This window comes from Protopterus annectens, chromosome 2.part0, assembly GCF_019279795.1.
Source record: "Protopterus annectens isolate FY-2018-M chromosome 2.part0, PAN1.0, whole genome shotgun sequence".
Classification (NCBI taxonomy): domain Eukaryota; kingdom Metazoa; phylum Chordata; order Ceratodontiformes; family Protopteridae; genus Protopterus; species Protopterus annectens.
This window is the reverse complement of record NC_056728.1, coordinates 202,731,748-202,753,035: the sequence shown is the minus strand read 5'-3', so window position 1 is coordinate 202,753,035 and position 21,288 is coordinate 202,731,748. Positions and strand designations below refer to the sequence as shown.

The following is a 21,288-nucleotide window of genomic DNA, read 5'->3' as shown; positions in this document are numbered from 1 at the left end:
CAGCCTGGTTAATTACTTTATCTCTCTGTTACCATCCCTCAGTAAGCAAGTGTTGGATGTCATTCTGGAAGCAAGGAGGCCTAGTACTAGAAAATCTTATGCTGAAAAATGGAAGAGATTCTGTTCCTGGAACCAAACTCGGGGGATGGGCACAGCAGCATCCAATTTACCTCAGATTCTTTAATACTTAACTGAGATTCCTCACAAGGGCCTTTTCTTTTCCTCCCATCAAAATTCATGCCTCAGCCATTTCAGCTCATTACAAAACAGAAGCACCCCTCTTCTCTCATCCACTGCTGAAGCAGTTCCTCAGACGGGCCAAAAACTTAAGACTACCCAGGACAGTCCCTACTCCAGCCTGGGACCTTAACTTTATATTGGAAAAACTCACTGCCAGCTGCAAATGCAGAGTTGAAATTCCTTCCTTGGAAAACAGCCTTCCTTTTAGCCATCACTTCGGCAAGAAGGGTGTCTGAATTACAGGCCCTCATTACAGTGGAGCCTTTCATCATCTTTCATGCGGACAGGGTGTCCCCTCAGGACCAATTCCTCCTTTAAGCCCAAGGTGGTATCCAGTGTGGCTCTTAACCAGTCCATTCATTTGCCAACCTTCTTTTCTAATCCACAGAACAAAAGGGAACGAATACTGCACTCCTTAGATGTGCAAAGACAACTTGGACAGGACTAATCCTCTTAGGAAGTCCGAACAGCTGCTGGTTGCATTTGCTACAGGGGCAGAGGGGAAGGCCATTTCAAAGCAAATCATTTCTAAATGGATAGGCCATTGCATTAATTTCTGCTATAAGCACCATGGAAAACCTACCCCATAGGGGATAAGACCACATTCAACCAGGGCTGCACCTACCTCCACAGCCTCTCTCAGAGGTGTCCCTACCAGGGACATCCTAGAAGCTGCTACCTGGAGTTTTGTACATACCTTCAAGCATTACCATTTGCCAACTTTCTCTAAATCCAGAGCTGGCTTTGCCACTGCAGTCTTGCAGGTCCCTATAGCTGGTCAAAGCTAATTTCCTCCTCTCATCCTTAGCTTTGGGACTCTACCCAAATGTGATGACTGCAACAGTGAAACAAGAAGAGCATAGTACAGTTGTGTACACATACCATAAATGTAGATGTTAGAGTGTATTCACTGGTTCAGTCAGTTACCCTCCCCTCCAGCCCCCTGACGTTTGGCTATACATCTATTTTTTTTTTACTTTTTGGTGTACTTGCTTCTTTGTTGGAGGTGTAACCTTGTATATATAATTGCTTCCCATTATGGGGACCACCTGACATCTGGGGCAAGAAAAACTGATGTAATGGCGTCGGCTGCATGCTTTTTATCCCCGACTACCTGATGTCATGAAGATGGGTCCTGCATCGGTTGCAGTCTCAAGACTAATAATCAGGCTGACTGAGGGCTACTGCAAGCAGATAACCCAAATGTGATGGCTGCAATAGTGAAAACATGAACATCTGTACATTTTTCTGTCATTTGAGTCAAACGCTACCCCTAGAAAAAAAAAAAAAAAGTTACACTGGTGCAGGGATGGAGGTTGGATTTATTCCCCCAGACAGGGCAAATCCTAAACTTGCCAGGCAATTCACTGTCACGGAGTGATTCACCTCAGTCCTCCAGAGTGTTTGAATGAGGCAGTCATCCAGACAAAGGTAAATGTGGATTGCCTTTTGCTCTTCAGAAAGACTACAAGAGTAAGACATTTGGTTAAAACTCTGGAAGCAATAGATAACCCAATAGCCCGGAATTGGTAGTGGGCAAACCTCCTAATCTGAAGCAAAGGTATCTTGTCTGCCTTTTGTTTAGGAGTATGTAGATAAGCATCATTCAGATTAAGTGTGTCCATAATTTCTGGGAGGGGTCAGGAGTTTTTGTAAGGTTAACATTTAAAAATTTGTGACCAAGTGGAATTTTTTTTTTTTTTTTTACACTTTTGATAGGTCCAAGATGGACCTCCAGGATCTTTGCGTCAGGACAATAAATAGCCTGGAGTAAAATCCTGTTACTATATCCTTTGGGAAAGAAGTTGTATGGATTCCTGTTACAAGTATGATTTGGGATGGTGCATCACTGAGTTTCCTTTTGAAATTGCTTGGATAACAAAAGCTTCAGAACCAACTTGTCTTGGGTAACTGACATTGAAAGACGGGACACAATGTCCACCTATATTGTCAGGGGAGTGCAAAGAACCAGGGTTGGAGTGGGATTTACTAGGGAAGGGGCACAGAGAAGCTTTTCTTCCAAGTCACAGTTTGTCTCTCATCAGGCCTGGTTCTACATCAGTATGCCATTTTCTGGGTATTGGTCTTTTTTTTTGGTCCTTCTGCTGTTACATTTGGATGGAGTTAGGAAAGAAGCATATCTTCGTAATCTCCACTGAAATCTAGGGGGGCGAGGCCTGCAGGAAGTCATTGACTGCCTGTACAGTCTTCACATTCACCACCAATCTCTTAAATACACACCTTGAGCTTGGGGTCCTAAGAGGTGACCCTTCTCTAAAGGGGTGTCATGGATTTCTGCTATTACATAGTCAAGAAGGGGATGTTCCCAGAGCCAGTCACCACCTGATGACTTCCCCTGAAGAAAAGCAGATGCCCTGCTTGATGCTTCCAGAGCATCATAGCTACATTTTAGACAGTGATTGGAACCTGGGAAAATGATGTAGAGATCCAGCAACTCTTTTGGTACAGCCTTGTCCACCATCCTCTCTAGCTTTACAGTTTCATTCAGTCTAGGAAAAATTCCTGAAATTAAAACCCCCTAAAATTGAGTTTGAGGGCTATAATGACCAGGGTAAGCCAGTCTAACTTTTTTGCCAAATCTCCAGTGAAAGCCTCCAAAAAGCAGCTCCCTTTATGGTAATGTGAAACTCAGCCTTAAACAGTTAAAATGTACTTGCTTCATAACAGCATTCTTTTCTTAAAGGAACTTCACCACTTACGAAGTGAATAAAATACACTGTTTAAGTTTGTGTTTTGCCAAATCTATTAAAGAGTCTACCCGCTATTTGGCAAAGGGTTCTTTGGTTCCCTTGGACTCGGAGGTAACCCCTGCATATCCACCATAAGATTCCTACATGGCTGCTTGAGAATTAAAAGTCTACAAAACCAGATTTCCTGCAGGCAGGTGGCTGGGAGTTCAGCTGAACAGATGTGCCTTTTATAGTGTACACCAAGTTCTGGAAATCTAACTAATGATCTTGTGCTAATGTGTGCACATTCTGCTGCCAAGTGGCTGCTGAGATGTCTAGACTCAAAAGGTCTGCAACTTTTCTGGACTGCAGAGATCCTTAGCCTCCCATTTAAAATGGCCTCAATATCAACTGATTACTGGGTCTTCTGTATGGCAGAATGCACCAACTGTCTCAGGAGTTGAGGCTTCCTGCCGATTTTTGCTCCTCGGCTCTGCAGCTCCATGCATCCTCTCGCACAAAGACAGCAAAAATGTTTCTGCCAAGGTAACTCTTAAAGTCTGATGCAAACAGGAACTAATCTGGAGCCACTCAAGCACAGACCTAAACTAGGAGAATATAATCACTGAGACAAAGTAAATCTACTAGTGGTCCCAGTAGTACAAGACAACTGGCCTGGGAGTTGCACAAGAGTTTCAACAGAGCAGAAGCCAATGCCATCTGGGAGACCAGCACTATTCAGGCCAATACTTTGCTCTTGCTTTTCTCTGTAGGACTTCTTTATATGCTTTTTTATAAAAGTCCAAGAAGATGCCGGAAATGGTTTGTTGAAATCTGGCAGCATGGACGGCAATGGCCTCCAGCTTTTTGTCAATGTAACAGAACTTTTTGCCTTCTCAAATTTTTTGCTAGAAATAGGAAAATGCCACATAAGGGTATGTTATAAATAATTCTTAAGCAAAAAAGTGCACATTTCTAAGGGGGATCAGAAGCCAGCATACACTTGCCTTCAATTTACAAGTCACCTAGACAAATAACTCTCAAACCAACTTCAACCACTATAGTGTTAGGCAAGAAAAAAAAATCCCCATCATAGTGCTCATCTGGTAACTCTGGATACAGGACTGAAATGTTCTAGTGAAAGCATTGAGGCGCAGCAGGCAGGGATACTGTTCACAGGAGGACAGCATAGGAGATGCAAATACTTGGCTCCTCAATACAGGGAGTGTGGCTATATTACTGGATGTAGTGGTCATCAGCCTACCGTGTTGGAGGAGAGTGCAAAGCTCTGCAACTTAAGCAAAATGGACTTCACCTGCATCAGAGTTACTGATCATCAGAACTGCAACACTAATCCAGACAAGACATGTTAAGGGTCTCTGCACCAGGGTTTTTACTTTTAAAGACTGTCACTTATCAACTACATATGAAGTCATTAACACTAACAATTACTAACAAAATAAAAGCAGTACTTACCGGTCTCCACTTGAGAATGTACTTCTCTATGTGAGATGGCTGCGGCGTGTTCCACTGGATGGGATGGGAGTTTGGCAGATTACTGCTCTCAGTGATGTACACTTGCACAGGACCAGATGAATCTATCAAAATACATTGGAACAATCAGTCCTGGCTAGCAAGTTAACTCACACCTTCAGCAAAACACAGTCTTGTGTACTTTCAATTTTCATAGAGCTATAAAATAGAAGTTCTTAAAATAAAAACTTTACTATATGTACACATTGAAATGAAAGTGCTACTTTACAAACTGTGGTTTGTGCTTTCAACCACTGACAGTACTCAAACTTTGAAAGGCCTCACTTAGAAGCCACACACCCATCTGGTTAACCATGTAAGCAACACACACATCGACCCCCCCCCCCCCCCCCGACAGGTAATCCATGAAAGCAACACACACCCAAGTCAGTCAAGCAGCACAGCATATACATACAAGTAACTAGTGAAACAATACACAACACATGCCCTAAAACGACAGTTGTGTACACTTACCATAAATGTAGATGTTTGAGTGTATTCACTGTTGCAGTCATTACATTTGGGTAATCTGCTTGCAGGTTGCCCTCAGTCAGCCTGATTAACAGTCTTGGGTCCTGCATCATTTGCTGTCCCATCTTCCATGACATCAGGTCGTCAGGGGTATAAAACATGCAGCAGATGCCATTACATCAGTTTTTTCTTGCCCCAGTTGTCAGGTGCCCCCCTAATGGGGAGCAAATAAACAGACACAAAGGTGTACCTCCAACAAAAAGCAAATATACCAAGGCGGCTTTTAGGCATAGTAAAGGAAAGTAGTGGTACGGCCAGAAGTAGTAAGGGGGCTGGAGGGTAACCAGGACAGTGAATACACTAACATCTACATTTATGGTAAGTGTACACAACTGTACTATGTTTTTCTTGTTTCACTGTTGCAGTCATTACATTTGGGTAGATTCCTAAAGCTATGGTTCGGAGGAGGAGTTTATATATCATTAGGGCCAGCTATAAGGCCCTGCAAGACTGCAGGTGCAAAGCCAGCTCTGGATTTAGAGAAAATTGGCAAATTATGATGCTTGGTGAAAGTATGTACAGAACTGCAGGTAGCAGCTTCTATGATGTCCCTGGTAGGAACACCTCTGAGGAAGGTTGCAGAAGTAGATGCAGCCCTGGTGGAGTGAGATATGATACCCTGGGGGATAGGTTTTCCATGGTGCTTATAGCAGAAATGAATGCAATGGCTTATCCATTTAGAAATGGTTTGCTTTGAAATAGCATTCCCCCATTGTTCCTGCAGCAAATGCTACCAGCAGTTGCTCAGATTTTCTTCGAGGTTTAGTCCTGTCCAAGGAGAATCTAAATTGTCTGTGCACATCCAAGGAATGCAGAATCACTTCTAATTTGTTCTGTGGATTGGGAAAAAAAGGTTGTCAAATGAATGGACTGATTTAGAGCCACACTGGATACCACTTTGGGCATGAAGGATTGATTGGTCTTGAGTGACACCCTGTCTGCATGAAAGATGATGAAAGGCTCCACTGCCATACGAGCCTGTAATTCAGATATCCTTCTAGCTGAAGTGACTGCTAAAAGGAAAATTGTTTTCCAAGAAAGAAATTTTAAGTCAGCAGTACCAGCTGGCTGGAAAGGATGTAGAGTGAGCTTCTCCAATACAAAGTTAAGGTCCCAGACAGGGGTTGGGGCTCTCCTGGGTGGTCTCAAGTTATTGGCCCCACTGAGGTACTGCTCGAGCAGAGGATGAGAGAAGAGTGGAGGTTCTCTGTTACAATGAGCTGAAATGGCTGAGGTGTGAATTTTAATGGAGAAAAAAAGGCAGGCCCTAGTGAAGCATCTCAGTTAAGTATTGCAAAATCTGAAGTAAATTGGGCGCTGCTGTGCTCATCCCTTGAGATTGGTTCCAGGCACAGAATCTTTTCCATTTTTCAACACAAGATTTTTCTAGTACTAGGTCTCCTTGCCTCTAAGATGACATCCATCACAGGTTTGTGGAGGGATAAGGGTGAATTTAAGTGATTAGCCAGGCTGCAAGGTTCAATGTTGGAAGCAGAGGGTGCAGAATTTGGTTCTCCTGCTGAGACAATAGGGAAGGGGTCTGAGGCAGGCGCCATGGAGATAAATGCAACACTGAGCAGGAGGGGGTACCAGTGGTGGTGCGGCCAGTCTGGAGCAATCAAGATCATGCTTGGCTTGTCCTGTTGGACTTTTAGAACTTTGGAGAGTAGAGGCAGTGGGGGGGGAAGGCGTAGACAGATAGGTTTTCCAGCTGAAAGACAAGAGAATCCACTTTCCAGGCTTGTTTGTGGGGAGTCCTTGTGCAAAACTTGTCCAACTGGTAGTTCTGGGGGGAGGCAAATAGATCTATGTCTGGGCTCCCCCATTCACTTGTCAACATGTTGAAAATCCTTGGTTCCTGTTTCCACTCGTGTGGGTCCATGAGGTTTCAGCTTAGTCCATCTGCCAATGTATTTAATTTTCATGGCAGGAATTGAGCTTGTAGGTGCACTTGGTAGCTCAAGGCTGTGTTCCACAATGCCATGGCCTAATACCATTAGTTGTCCTGGAAGAATGTAGTCCTTGAAGGCTGTCTGAGCATTCTGTACAGCTAACATTTCTTTTTGATAGATATGTAGGTGCATTTGACTTTGGTTCCATTTGCCCTGAATGCACTTCCCTGCCAGGTGAGCACCCCATGCATAGTCTGATGCATCTGTTAGGGTTTGGGCGAAAGGGGGTTGTGTGAATGGTAGTCCCTTGTTTTGGTGGCAGGCCTCTGCCCACCAGAGGAACTCTAGGTGTAAGCAATGTATGATAGGAATCATTTTTTCCAGGCTGTGAGAATGTTGACTCCATAGGCTTTTTAGATATCACTGTAGTTTCCTCATATGCAGTATTGCATATGGAATTAGAAGAATGAGGAGGCCATGAACCCCAAGGCTTGCAGTATTTCTCTTGCAGATAGTAGGGTTTTTGTGGCCACTTGTTTGAAATAGGTTACCAATTGAATTTGCTTTTTGCCAACCAGGCGTCTTTGCCTAGCATAGGAAGTAATTGAAGAGTCAGCATCTTGAATTTTGGAATCTCCAGAAGGGTGTTTAGATCCAGGATTGGGCGCCATTTGTCTTTGCTGGGTACCAGAAAAAGTCTGGAGTAGAAAACTTGCCCCTTTTCCTCTTCTGGTACCAGTTGAATAGTTCCCACGATTAAGAGGGAAAGTACTTGTTTTTGAGTCTCTGCCCACTGATTTGGGGAAAGGTCTGGCCACCCATCTGGTGTTGGCAAAGTTTGGAAATGAAATCTTTATTCCTGGGACACTATTTAAAACCCATTTTGTCCTGGGTTATGAGTTCCCATTTCTTTGCATGAAGAGCAATCTTTCCCCCCAAAGGGGCGGTCAAAATATAAGTGCTTGGGAATTTTAAAAGGCAGTCAGAGACCGTTTACCATAGGGAGGTGTCTTATTTCCAGATATGGAAGTGGAAGCCCCCCAATGCTTAGTTCTGACAGTCCCCCTGGGACTGAAACCTGGGGTTTTTGCTGCGTCTGGGTTTAGCTTGAGAAGACCTGGAAGGGACTAGAAAGGACCAATTCTTAGTAGGCCAGTGCCTACTAAACCTAGGAGGTTGCACTTGTAAAAAATCTTTAACGGTTTGCATAGATTTAACTTTATCTTCCATCTTTAAGAACTTCTTCAGCCTTGTTACCAAACAGGCGGTCCTGATTTAAAGCAGCATCCAACAATTTAGCTTTAACATGATCAGGCAAAAATTGCTCCTTAAGCCAAGCATGCCTTCTAAGCAAAGACCCAGTAACAGAAGCCCTGCAAGAGGCCACTAAAGAATCAAAACCGCATTGCAAAGTAAGTTTTCCAACATGTTCAGCAGAATGCATTAAGTCCTGTAAATCTTTATTTTCCACAGAGTCAGGAAACATCATCATTTTTTGTTTAAGCAGTCCAACATGTTGCTGATATTTTAACATATGAAATTGGCAGTTTAAAGCTCCGATTGCCAAGGTTGCAGAAGTATAAATCTTTTTACCCCAGCTATCCAGCACCCTGGAGTCTATCAGAAGGGGTAGGAATTTTAGCAGTAGAAGCCTTAATGCCCTTGGGCCCCCAAGAAATAGTCTCTGCATCTGCAACAGGATTTTTGAAAAGTAACTTGTGGGACTCGGGGAAACCTGTATTATCGGTCAGGTTTACTAGGAGCAGGAGGGCAGGGAATCAGGGGCCAAACTGGATTCAGAGAAATCAACAAATTCTAGTACAGGAGGCATAGCCAAAGGCCTACGCTGAGGTAGAAGGAAATCCCTAAGCCTCTTTTTTGAATCAGAAAATTCCCGGCTTTCCCAGTGAAAATGCTCCCTTAAAGTATGTGAAGTTTCCCCAAAAGAAAAATCCTCAGGAGGGGAAGCTGAGGGAATAGAATCCTCTGCATCAGAATCCTCATAAGTAGGTATGGACAAATCCAGGTCATCAGAAGAGTCAGAAGAAACAGAATCCTGATCAGAAGATTCACAATAAAGCTCAGCCCTAGGCCTCTTGGGGAGGGGGGGGGGGGTTGACTACCCCTGATTAGTGTTATTAGATCTTCAGCCACTTTTATCATTTGTTTTTTTAGGCATAGGGACCTGAGCATGTGGCCTGGGCGTCGTTTTTTTAGACATGGATCGAGATTTAGGCCTTAGAAATGGAGGTGTTGATTTAATACGCAGTCTGTAGGCCTGAATACACCCTCAGAAGCCAGTGACTGTACAGTGAATCTGGACCCATCCAAGGTAGAAACATCTGCAGGTTCCATAGTTGAAGTATCTCGCGGCATATCTGACTCCAAATGGGTCTCAGTAGAGGCCTGCGAATCAGAAGTAGCGGGTATCAGGGGCTGCAAAAGAGCCTCACTAAGTACCTGCGAACTGGCGACTGGCTTAGAAGCATCATCGGCAGTTTTGGACCTCAGCGGCCTGAGTTTTTTTGGAATCCTGGTAGTCTGATGGCTAACAGACATTTCTGGATAATTAAACAGAGAACAGAAATATTTAGAGGCAAAAATATACAGACAACGGATAGTGCGCTGATTACATAAGGCACAAAGCCAACAGCAAGGTAAGTCGTGGTCAGGGCCTAGGCAAGGAATACAGTACGAATTAAATTTTTTTTAGGTATTTCCTTTTCACAAGTAATGCAATTATTAACTTTTACTGACATCGGTAAGGAGCAAGAAAAAGTTTACCCAACAGTGTACTTGGCTTTAAGTTGAAGACTTCGGTTCTGAAACTCGAAAAAGTACAGTTTTGTACCTACCATAAATGTAGATGTTCGAAGATCCACATTGCTGCAGTCCTTACACTTGGGTAGTCCGCTGTCCTCGGTCGGCCCGACTATCAAAGTATAAGGCTGACGTCGGTCAAGGCGCATTTGACTGACATCAGGATGTCAGGGTACAAATGCGCATGACCGACGTCATATCCTCAGTCTTTTCTTGCCCCAGATGTCAGAAGACCCTAAAAATAAAGGTCAAAACCCAAAGACATCAACCAAACAACCAACCATCCTAACACTAAAAATATGTACAATATATACAATATATACAATATACCTCATATTGACAACCCAACCCACACAACCGCCTCAAACTACAGAGGGGAAGGAGGGAGGGTAAATTGGACTGCAGCAATGTGGATCTTGAACATCTACATTTATGGTAGGTACAAAACTGTACTATGTTCTTCATCTCACATTGCTGCAGTCCTTACACTTGGGTAGAATCCCAAAGCAGAGGTAAGGGAGGATGGCCAAACTATAATGAAGCAGGAGCTGCCAAAATGCCCTGCAAAACAGCAGTGGCAAAACCAGCCCTGGATTTAGAGTACAGTGGAAGGTGATAATGCCTAGAGAAAGTATGCACTGAACTCCAAGTAGCTGCCTCCAAAATATCCTTAGTTGCCACCCCCCTCAAAAAAGCTGTTGAAGTGGCAGTAGCCCTAGTGGAATGAGGCCTAATCCCAGCTGGAATCTCCTTGCCATGATGGGAATAACAGAAAGCAATGCAAAACCCAATCCACTTAGAAATAGTTTGTTTTGACACAGGCTTGCCCTGAGAACTCAAAGCAAAAGAAACAAATAACTGCTGAGACTGCCTGAACCCTTTAGTTCTGTCCAAATAATATCGCAACTGCCTGTGAACATCTAAAGTGTGCAAAATCATTTTCCCCTTTATTTTGGGGATTTGCATAAAAAGTAGGCAAATGAATAGTTTGGTTTAAAGCCACACTAGAAACCACTTTAGGCATAAAGGAAGGATTAGTACGTAAAGATACCCTATCCTTATGAAAAATTAAGAAAGGCTCCACCGCCATAAGGGCCTGCAACTCAGAAACCCTTCTTGCAGAGGTAATAGCCAACAAAAAAGCAGTCTTCCATGACAAAAACTTTAATTCAGCAGTAGCTGCAGGCTCAAAAGGTTGTAGAGTGAGTTTCTCCAACACAAAATTGAGATCCCAAGCAGGAGTAGGAGCTCTTCGTGGGGTCTTATATTCTTTGCCCCTCTAAGAAATTGCTTGAACAAAGGATGAGAAAACAATGGTGGGTCACAATCATAGTGAGCCGAAATTGCTGCAGCATAAACTTTAATAGAAGAGAAGGACAAACCTTTGTCCAATAACTCAGTAAGATATTGAAGAGCCACACTTAAATTAGGCTCAGAAACATCAAAATCCTTTGCTGCACTCCAAAATAAAAATCTCTTCCATTTATCTGCGTACACTTTCCTTGTACTAGGCCTTCTAGCTTCCAAAATAACATTCAAAACTTGCTGTGGAAGTGGAGGCCCACTATGGTTCAAAACAGAATATGCCAGGCTGTTAGGTGCAGAGAGTGAAGCTTGACATTGAGCAAATGACTGTCCTCCTGAGACAACAGGTGTGGAATCGAAGGCAAAGGCCATGGAGGCTTCCGTACCAGGCTTCTCAGTAATGGGTACCAATGCTGTCGAGGCCAATCTGGAGCTATCAAAATCATCCTTGGCTTGTCTTGTCTGGCCTTTAGTAGTACCTTTGTGAGGAGAGGCAGAGGCGGAAAGGCATAAACATGAAGATTGCTCCAATTGAAGGAAAGAGCATCCACTTTCCAAGCTGTGGGATGAAACCTTTTTGTGCAAAACTTTGGCAGCTGATGGTTTAGTGGAGAAGCGAACAGATCTATGTCTGGAGTTCCCCATGACACTGTCAATTTCTGAAATACATGAGGATCCAATTTCCACTCGTAGGTTTCCATAATTTGTCTGCTCAATACATCTGCTAAGGAGTTCTGTGCTCCCGGCAGAAACCTTGCCTGAAGATTTAGCTGTAAACTGAGAGCAGTCTCCCACAAAATCATTGCTTGCCTGCATAGAGGATAAGAATGTGTTCCGCCTTGCTTGTTGATGTACCACATGACAGTTGTGTTGTCTGTTAGAATCAACACCTGCCCTGGAAGAAGTAAATCCTTGAAAGCTATTAATGCAAACTGGACTGCTAACATCTCTTTCAAGTTGATATGTAGATGTTGTAGTCTGGCAGGCCACTTGTCTTGTATCCACTTTCCATTCAGATGAGCTCCCCAAGCTTTGTCTGAGGCATCTGTCGTTAGAATCTGACTCGCCTCTGGCGGGTCACAGAGAGTCCCTTGTTTAGGTGACATTCCTGAGCCCACCACAACAACTCCTTTTGAATGCAAGGTATTATTTGAATGACAGTGTCCAAATCCTGGCAGTGCTGTGTCCATACATTTTTGAGATACCATTGCAGCTTCCTCATATGCAGTTTGGCATTGGGAAGCACCAGAATACAAGATGCCATGAACCCCAAGGCTTGAAGGACTGTCCTTGCAGTCAGCCTGGACTGATGAGACAACTGATGAAAGTAAAGGGAAAGATTCTTTTGTTTGTCCGGGGTCAAAAAGGCCATCTAGGATGCTGTATTCAGTCTCACACCCAGAAAGCACATGTCCTGAGAGGGTACTAGACTGGACTTTATTTCGTTCACAGAATACCCCAGGCATCTTAGCACTGCTATCACATAATCCAAATGATGAAGAAGCTCGTCCCTTCCTTGAGCCAGAATCAGGCAGTCGTCCAAATAAGGGTAGATCTGTATTCCTTTTAACCTGAGGAAAGCTATCACTGGAGCCAGAACCTTCGTGAACACTCTGGGCGTAGTAGATAAGCCAAAGGGCAATGCAGAGAACTGATAATGAGAAGCCCAAGCTCGAAAACGCAGATACTTCCTACAACTCAGTCTGATAGGAACATGAAGATAAGCCTCCTTGAGATCCAAGGTTACCATCCAATGATCTTTGCCCAGCAGAGGTAAAAGCTGCTGTAACGTCAACATTTTGAACTTGGGAATGTCCAGATAAGTGTTGAGGATAGATAAGTCCAAAATTGGTCTCCACGTGTTCCCTTTCTTTGGTACTAGGAACAGGCGGGAATAAAATCCTAGGCCCACTTCTGGCATAGGGACCGGCTGTATGGCCCCTATTTGGAGCAACAGAGAAATTTGCTTGTGAGCCTCTATTCTTTGTTGAGGAGGAACGTCTGGCATGCCTTTGAAAGGAGGCAAGGTATGAAAATAAAACCTGTAACCGTGGTAAATGATATCCAATACCCATCTGTCTTGGGTAATTAAACTCCAATTTTCTTTGAAAAGTGCCAACCTTCCTCCCAAAGGTGCTGCCAGACGAGCAGGTTCTGGCAGCTGAAAAGGTAGGTCACTGGGTCTGTTTACGAAAGGACTGACCCCTGCCCTCACCCGAAGACTGTGCAGGAGAACTCCCTGTTCTAGACCTGAAAGAGCCCTGAGCTCTGCCCCTACCACGTCTAGATCTACCCCTAGACTGGGAATCATAAGAAGGATAGGTCCACCCCTTAGTAGGCCACTTTCTACTAAACTTTGGAGGCTGAACCTGCAAAAAATCTAACAGTCTGCATAGACTTAGCCTTGTCTTCCATTTTCTTTAAGACTGTCTCAACAGGAGAACCAAACACATCAGATTGTAAAGGAGCATCTAAAATCCTTGTTTTAACATGTTCAGATAAATTCTGATCCCTCAGCCAGGCATGCCTGCGAAGAACTGACCCAGTGGCAGCCACCCTAGACGAGGCCTGTACAGCATCAAAACCACATTGCAAAGAATGCTTACCCACCTGTTCAGAAACATGTACTAAATCTTGTAACTCTTTACAATCAATACCTTCCGCCAGAGCATCAACCTTAGACTTCAATTGAGAAAGGAGATAGTTTTGGTATTTCAACATGTGAAACTGGCAATTCAAAGCCCTCATAGCTAGAGTGGAGGAAGTATAAACTTTCTTTCCCCATCTATCCAAAGCCCTGGCCTCTTTATCTGAAGGAACCGGATTCTTGACAACAGAAGCCTTAACACCTTTAGGCCCCTGACTAACAGTTTCTGGGTCTGCCCTAGGACTCTTAAAAAGATACTTATGAGCTTCAGGCACCCTGTAATACCTATCCGGTTTAACAGGAGCAGGAGGCAAAGAATCAGGATTAAGAGAAGCCTCTGTAAAAACATCTTCCATCACATCCAAAACAGGAGGTATAGCCAAAGGCCTATGCTGGGGTAAAACAAAAATTCCCTAAGCCTTTTCCTGGAATCAGAGAAGTCCTGACCTTCCCACTTAAAATGCTCCCTCATGGAATGAAGAGTTTCTGAAAAAGAAAAATCCTCAGGAGGAGAAGCTGAAGGAGTAGAATCATCCACATCAGAATCAGAATAAGGAGAATACTCCTGCAAGTCTTCAGCAAGACTCTGAAACAACGAAGCCTGCTCAAAACTCCCTAGCTCAGGTTCCACCCTAGGTCTCTTATCAGGAGGGGCAAAGAACCCTAATTAAAGTAATCAAATCTTCTGCCATTTTAAGCATATGCTTCTTGGGCACAGTTCCTGAAGAACTAGGGGTGACACCAACTGAAGCTAAACCTGGCCTGCCTCTGGGAGAAGCCTTGGAAACAGAAGGAGAGGGCCTAACCACCCTAGGAAGGGAGGGGAGTATAGTAACCTGAGAAGCCCCATCAGCCTGACCTGCCTCCTGAGAGACCACATCCTGCAATAACAAAGTCTCTCCCTGGGATCCCAAAGAAACCTCCGGTGGAACCACCGGCTCCACCGACGCCTCTAAAGAACCGGCGTCCGGTACAGACGGTTCTTCTAGCCTAGGCTTAACTGCTTTGTCCTTGCGCTTCTTCGAAGAAGCGGGCGTCAGAGTCTCCGACGGCATTTTATAATTGCACCGCTTCCCGAAGACTAACCTGGCACAATCTAACCTTCTCTTTATAGTGCGCTTATTGAATCTAGCACAAGAGCGACACCCAACAACGTCGTGCTCAGGCCCTAAACAAGGAATACACAAAGTATGGTAGTCTCTATGCGGTATCTGTTTCCCACAAGAAATACAATTATTCACTTTTTCTGACATCCGGTAAACCACTGAGGCAAGAAAAAACTAAAATATTCCCCAACGGGGTACTTAGCCAACTTTGACTCGGTCTGAAACTCCGAAACCGAACAATTTCAGAACGCCAACCGGCACTTGCAACGCTGCTTCTGCATCGGACCATGCGGCAAAAAAGACTGAGGATATGACGTCGGTCATGCGCATTTGTACCCTGACGTCCTGATGTCAGTCAAATGCGCCTTGACCGACGTCAGCCTTATACTTTGATAGTCGGGCCGACCGAGGACAGCGGACTACCCAAGTGTAAGGACTGCAGCAATGTGAGATGAAGAACATTGAAAATTTCTGGAGTCAGCCGACCGGCACTTGCGAACTGCTTCTGGCACCACACGGCAAGAAAGACTGATGTAATGGCGTCAGCTGCATGTTTTATACCCTTGATGACCCGACTTCATGGAAGGGACAGCAACAGATGCAGGACCTAAGACTTTGTTAATCAGGCCGACTGAGGGCAACCTACAAGCAGATTACCCAAATGTAATGACTGCAACAGTAAAACACGAATATCAACAAATCAGTCTAGTTTGCCAAACAGTAAAAATAGGCACCACAGTAACAATTCCAGCAGTCCTAAACTCCTGTTTTAGTGTGGACTACCTACTCCAAGAGCATAAAAGTACAGTTGTGTACACTTACCATAAATGTAGATGTTAGAGTGTATTCACTGTTGCAGTCATTACACTTGGGTTATCCTGCTGGCAGGCTACCCTCAGTCAGCCTGAGTTCCAAAGTCTAGGTCCGGCGTCGGTTGCCATCACCTCTTACCTGACGTCAGAGCGCCAGGGGTATAAAAGATGCAGCAGACGCCATTTTCTTCAGTTTTTCTTGCCCCAGATGTCAGGTGCCCCCAAAAGGGTAGGCTAAAATATGCCAATAAAACATGCATGCTCCAAAATATGTTATACCTTCATCTACAAGCATACACCACATAGGTTGTATAGATTAGAGAAATGCAGATAAGTTCCAGCAAAGATGAGGGGGGTGGTGGGTGGATACCCTGGACTGCAAAACTGAATACACTAACATCTACATTTATGGTAAGTGTGCACAACTGTACTATGTTCTTCATGTTTCACTGTTGCAGTCATTGCACTTTGGTTGAATCCCAAAGCTATGGTTGGGAGGCTGGAGCTAAACAGCATTAGGAGAGGCTATGAGACCCTGCAAAACTGCAGTGGCAAAGCCTGCCCTGGATTTAGAGTAGAGTGGTAAATGATAGTGCTTTGTAAAGGTGTGGACTGAACTCCAGGTAGCAGCCTCTAAAATGTCTTTGGTTGGTACTCCCCTGAGGAAGGCTGCCGAAGTGGTTGCTGCTCTGGTTGAATGTGGCCTAATGCCCTTAGGCACTGGCTTGCCATGTTGTGAATAGCAGAAATGAATGCAGTGGCCTATCCACTTTGAAATAGTCTGCTTAGAGATGACCTTTCCTTGTGATCCTGCAGCATATGCCACTAGTAGTTGATCAGTCTTTCTGAAAGCTTTGGTTCTGTTTAAGTAGAAGCGTAGCTGTCTGTCTATGTCCAAAGAATGCAGAATTCTCTCCCCCTTATTCCGTGGGTTTGGATAAAAAGTAGGCAGATGAATAGTTTGGTTAAGGCCACACTGGACAGTTCCATAGGCATAAATGTCGGGTTTGTCCTCAGAGAAACCCTGTTTGGACAAAAAATGATAAAAGGTTCCACAGCCTTGAGTGCCTGTAGGTCTGAGACTCATCTTGCAGAGGTTATTGCTAGGAGCAGAGCTGTTTTCCAGGATAAAAATTTTATATCAGCTGTAGCGGCTGACTCAAAAGGAGGAAGGGTGAGTTTTTCCAAAACATAACCGAGGTCCCATGCAGGTATTGGTAATCTCCTTAGAGGCCTTAAGTTTTTGGCTCCTCTGAGGTACTGCCTTAAAGGATGAGAAAAGACTGGTGGCTCTGTATTGTAATGAGCCAAAATGGCAGAAGAATGAATTTTAGTTGATGAAAAGGATAGGCCTTTGACCAGCATCTCAGTTGAGTATTGCAAAATAGGAGGAATATTTGGAACAGCTGTGTCAATTCCTTGTGCCTGGTTCCAGGTACATAATCTCTTCCATTTTCCGGCATAAGATTTTCTGATACTAGGCCTTCTGGCCTCCAAAATGACATCCATCACAGCTTTAGTGAGAGGGGCATTTTGTATGACTACATTATCCGCCATGCTGCCAGATTTAAGGTCCTGAGTTAGCTGTGCAGGCTGTGATTGTTTTGTTGGGACAGTAGATGAGGTATTTGAGGCAAGGTCCAAGCCAGGCATTGAGACAAGTTCCTTAGGATTGGATACCAGTATTGGCAGGGCCAGTCTGTGGCAATCAGTATCATCTTTGGCTTCTCTTGTCTGACCTTTAGGAGTACCTTGGGGAGGAGAGACAGTGGAGGAAAGGCATATACTGCTAAGTTTTTCCAGCTGAAAGATAGGGCGTCCACTTTCCATGCTTGTCTGTGATCAAGTCCTTGTGCAGAATCTTTTTAGTTGGTAGTTGTGAGGAGAGGTAGATCTATATCCGGGCATCCCCCTTTCCTTGTCATCATGCTGAAGACTTGGAGTCAATTTCCACTCGTGGGGATCCATGAGGTTTCTGTTTAGTTCGTCTGCCAGATTTATCTTTCCTGGCAGGAATTGTGCCTGCAGATGTACTTGGTAAGTCAATGCTGTGTCCCACAAAGTCATGACTAGTCTGCAAAGGGGGTAAAAGAATGAGTGCCTCCTTGCTTGTTTATGTACCACATGACCATGGTGTTGTCTATCAGTAGTTGTCCCAGATGAAGTAGGTCCTTGAAGGCTGTCAGGACATTCTGAACAGCTAGCATCTCTTTTTGACTGATATGCAGATGCATTTGGTTTGTGGAACATGTGCCTTGAATACATCTTCCTGCCATGTGGGCCCCCCAGGCATAATCTGATGCATCCGTTGTTGATGTCTGCCTGGCTGGGGGTGAAGTGAATGGCTGTCCCTTGTTCTGGTGACAAGCCTTCGCCCACCATCGAAACTCCTGCTGCAGGCAGGGAATGAGGGTAATTGTTTCCGGGCTGTGGCAATGTTGAGCCCAACACTTTCTAGGTACCATTGAAGTTTCCTCATATGCAGTCTCGCATATGGAATTTAGTAGAATGCAGGATGCCATGAAGCCCAAAGCCTGCAGAATTATTCTTGCAGATAAAGTACAGTTTTGTACCTACCATAAATGTAGATGTCCGATAGGCATGCATCTGCAGTCCTTACAAATGGGTTGTCCTGTCGTCAGGCAGCCCTTCGGTCGGCCGGATTCCAAAGTCTGGGTCTGGCCTCGGCTGGTGTCGCACTTCACCCGACGTCATAGCTGCAGTTCTTCGGGTATAAAGGCATCAGCTGACGCCATTTTCCTCTGTTTCTTGCCCCAGATGCCAGGAGCCCTCTGGGAAGGCTAAATTTGGATAAATGCAAATGGTTCCAAATAGTAGAGAGCAAACAAAAAATAAGCATGTATGTACATATATACAAACAAATACACCATAATAGATTCCCCCAGCTAGCTACAAGATGGGCAAATACCCTAGGAGTACCACAGAGGGGAAGGAGGGTGGGTAATCCTGACTGCAGATGCATGCCTATCGGACATCTACATTTATGGTAGGTACAAAACTGTACTATGTCCTTCAAGGATGCATCTGCAGTCCTTACAAATGGGTAGAATACCATAGCCAAACTTGGGGAGGAGAAATAAGATTATGGTGTAGTTAAGATCCCTTGTAAAACAGCAGTGGCAAAACCTGCTCTGGATCTGGAGTATAAAGGTAAATTATAATGCTTGGCAAATGTATGCACGGAGCTCCAAGTAGCAGCCTCTAAAATGTCTTTGGTAGCCACTCCTCGTAGAAAAGCTGTGGTAGTGGTTGTTGCCCTTGTAGAGTGAGGCCTGATGTTTTCTGGAGTTATCTTCCCATGGTAGGAGTAACAAAATCTAATGCAATTTCCTATCCACTTAGAGACGGTCTGTTTTGAAATTGCTTTTCCTTCCATGCCTGTTGCATATGCTACCAGTAGTTGGTCAGTTTTTCTATTGCCCTTGGTCCTGTCCAGGTAGTAGCGTAGTTGTCTATGTACATCCAAGGTATGTAACAGTCTTTCCCCCCTGTTCTGTGGGTTGGGGAAGAATGTAGGTAGATGAATAGCTTGATTTAAAGATACCCTGGAGACCACCTTTGGCATAAAAGTAGGATTTGTTCTCATGGACACTATCTTGATGGAAGATCAGGAAGGGTTGTACTGCCATTAATGCCTGTAGCTCAGATACCCTTCTTGCTGAAGTGATTGCAAGCAGGAAAGCAGTTTTCCATGATAGGAATTGTAAGTCTGCTGTTGCTGCTGGTTCGAAAGGAGGGAGTGTCAACTTTTCAAGCACAAAGTTCAAGTCCCATGCTGGCAATGGTGGCTTCCTAGGTGGTTTTACATTTTTAATTCCTCTTAGAAACTGCCTGAGCAGAGGATGTGAGAAGACTGGAGGATCCAAGTTGTATTCTGCTGAAATAGCAGATGCATGAATCTTAATGGAAGAATAGGACAGGCCGTTGTGGAAGAGCTCTGCCAAGTATTCCAGGATGTTGGCTATGTTTACCAGTGACAAATTTTCTCCCTTTGCAGTACTCCAAAATGTGATATCTTTTCCATTTTGCTGAATAATTTTTTCTTGTAGAGGGTCTGCAAGCCTCCAAGATAATGTCTTTAACCCTTTGGGATAAATTTGGGTTATTTGGTGTCATGCAATGTTCCAGGCAGTCAGCTGCAGTGTTTTCAGGTTTGGATGCAGGGTGTTGTAGTTGTTCTGTGTTAACAGTAAGGGAACTAGAGGTAGAGTCCATATTTGTCCCCGAGACATGCTCCTCAGTAATGGGTACCAATGTTGCCTTGGCCAGTCTGGAGCTATCAGGATGATCCTTGGATGGTCCTCTGATTTTCAATAGCACCTTGTGCATCAAAGGAAGCTGTGGGAATGCATATGCTGTTAGGCTTTTCCAACTGAAAGATAGGGAGTCCATTTTCCAAGCAAGTGGGTGGTACGTCCTTGTGCAAAATTTCTTCAGTTGGTGATTGCGTGGGGATGCAAATAAGTCTATTTCTGGTAGTCCCCACTTTCTTGTAATGGTTTTGAAGATGTCCGGATGCAGCATCCATTCGTGGGCATCCGTGGTAGTTCTGCTTAGTATGTCTGCTAGATTGTTTTCTTTTCCTGGCACAAAAACTGCTTGTAACTGAATGTTGAAGCTCAGGGCCACATTCCAGAGGTCCATTGCCATCCGGCATAGAGGGTACGAATGTGTGCCTCCCTGTTTGTTGATGTACCACATAACTGTGGTGTTGTCTGTCCTTATCAACAGTTGACCTTGTCGAAGAAATGGTCTGAATGTCTGAATTGCCAGCTTTACTGCCAGCATTTTCTTTTGATTTATGTGTAGGTGCAGCTGGTCTTGAGTCCATAAGCCTTGTATGCACTTGTCTAGCATGTGCGCCCCCCAACCGAGGTCTGAGGCGTCCGTTGTGATTGTCTGACTTGGTTGAGTGTTGTGGAAGGGCAGTCCTTTGTTTGATTGACAGGCCTGAGCCCACCATTGGAATTCTTGTTTCAGGCATGGGATTATTGGAATTTGGGTGTCTAGGCTGTGCTTGTGCTGAGACCATAAATTCCTTAGGTACCACTGTAACTTTCTCATATGCAGTCTGGCATGTGGAACCAATATTATGCAGGATGCCATGAAACCCAAGGCTTGCAGGACTATTCTTGCTGTTAGCTGGTTCTGTTTTGTTAATGCCAAGAAGTAGAGGGAGTTTTTCGTGTTTTTCTACTGTTAGGAAAGCCATTTGTTTTGATGTGTCCAGCTCTGCACCCAAAAAGGTTATCCTTTGGGATGGTATCAGCCTTGACTTTTTGATATTGACTGTGTATCCCAGGGCTTGCAGTAGATAAATGACCCTTTTCAAGTCTTCTGTTAGCTTGTTTTTGTTGTCCGCTTGTAACAGGCAGTCGTCCAGGTAAGGGTAGATTTGGATTCCCTGATGCCTGCAATGAGCAATTACTGATGCCAGGCATTTCGTGAACACTCTGGGCGCAGTAGATATGCCAAAGGGCAATGCTGAGAATTGATAATGCTCTGATCCTGCAAGAAATCTGAGGTATCTTCTGCAATTTGGTCGTATGGGGACGTGCAGGTATGCCTCCTTGAGATCTAGAGTTACCAGCCAAGACTCCTTGCCCAACATGGGAAGAAGCTGCTGTAGGGTCAGCATTTTGAATTTTGGGACAATGAGGAATGTGTTTAAAGCGGACAGGTCGAGAAAAG

At 44.4% G+C, this 21,288-nt stretch overlaps 1 protein-coding gene across 1 annotated transcript in view; it reads right to left on the bottom strand.

Moving 5' to 3' along the window:
* The window catches only part of FN1 (fibronectin 1), a gene marked incomplete in the record, with an annotated part of 4,425,379 nt that overhangs the window by 3,281,364 nt on the left and 1,122,727 nt on the right, over positions 1-21,288 (bottom strand). Inside the window, 1 exon segment of the mRNA XM_044060668.1 lies at positions 4,407-4,528. Coding sequence (XP_043916603.1) covers positions 4,407-4,528 — 122 coding nt within the window.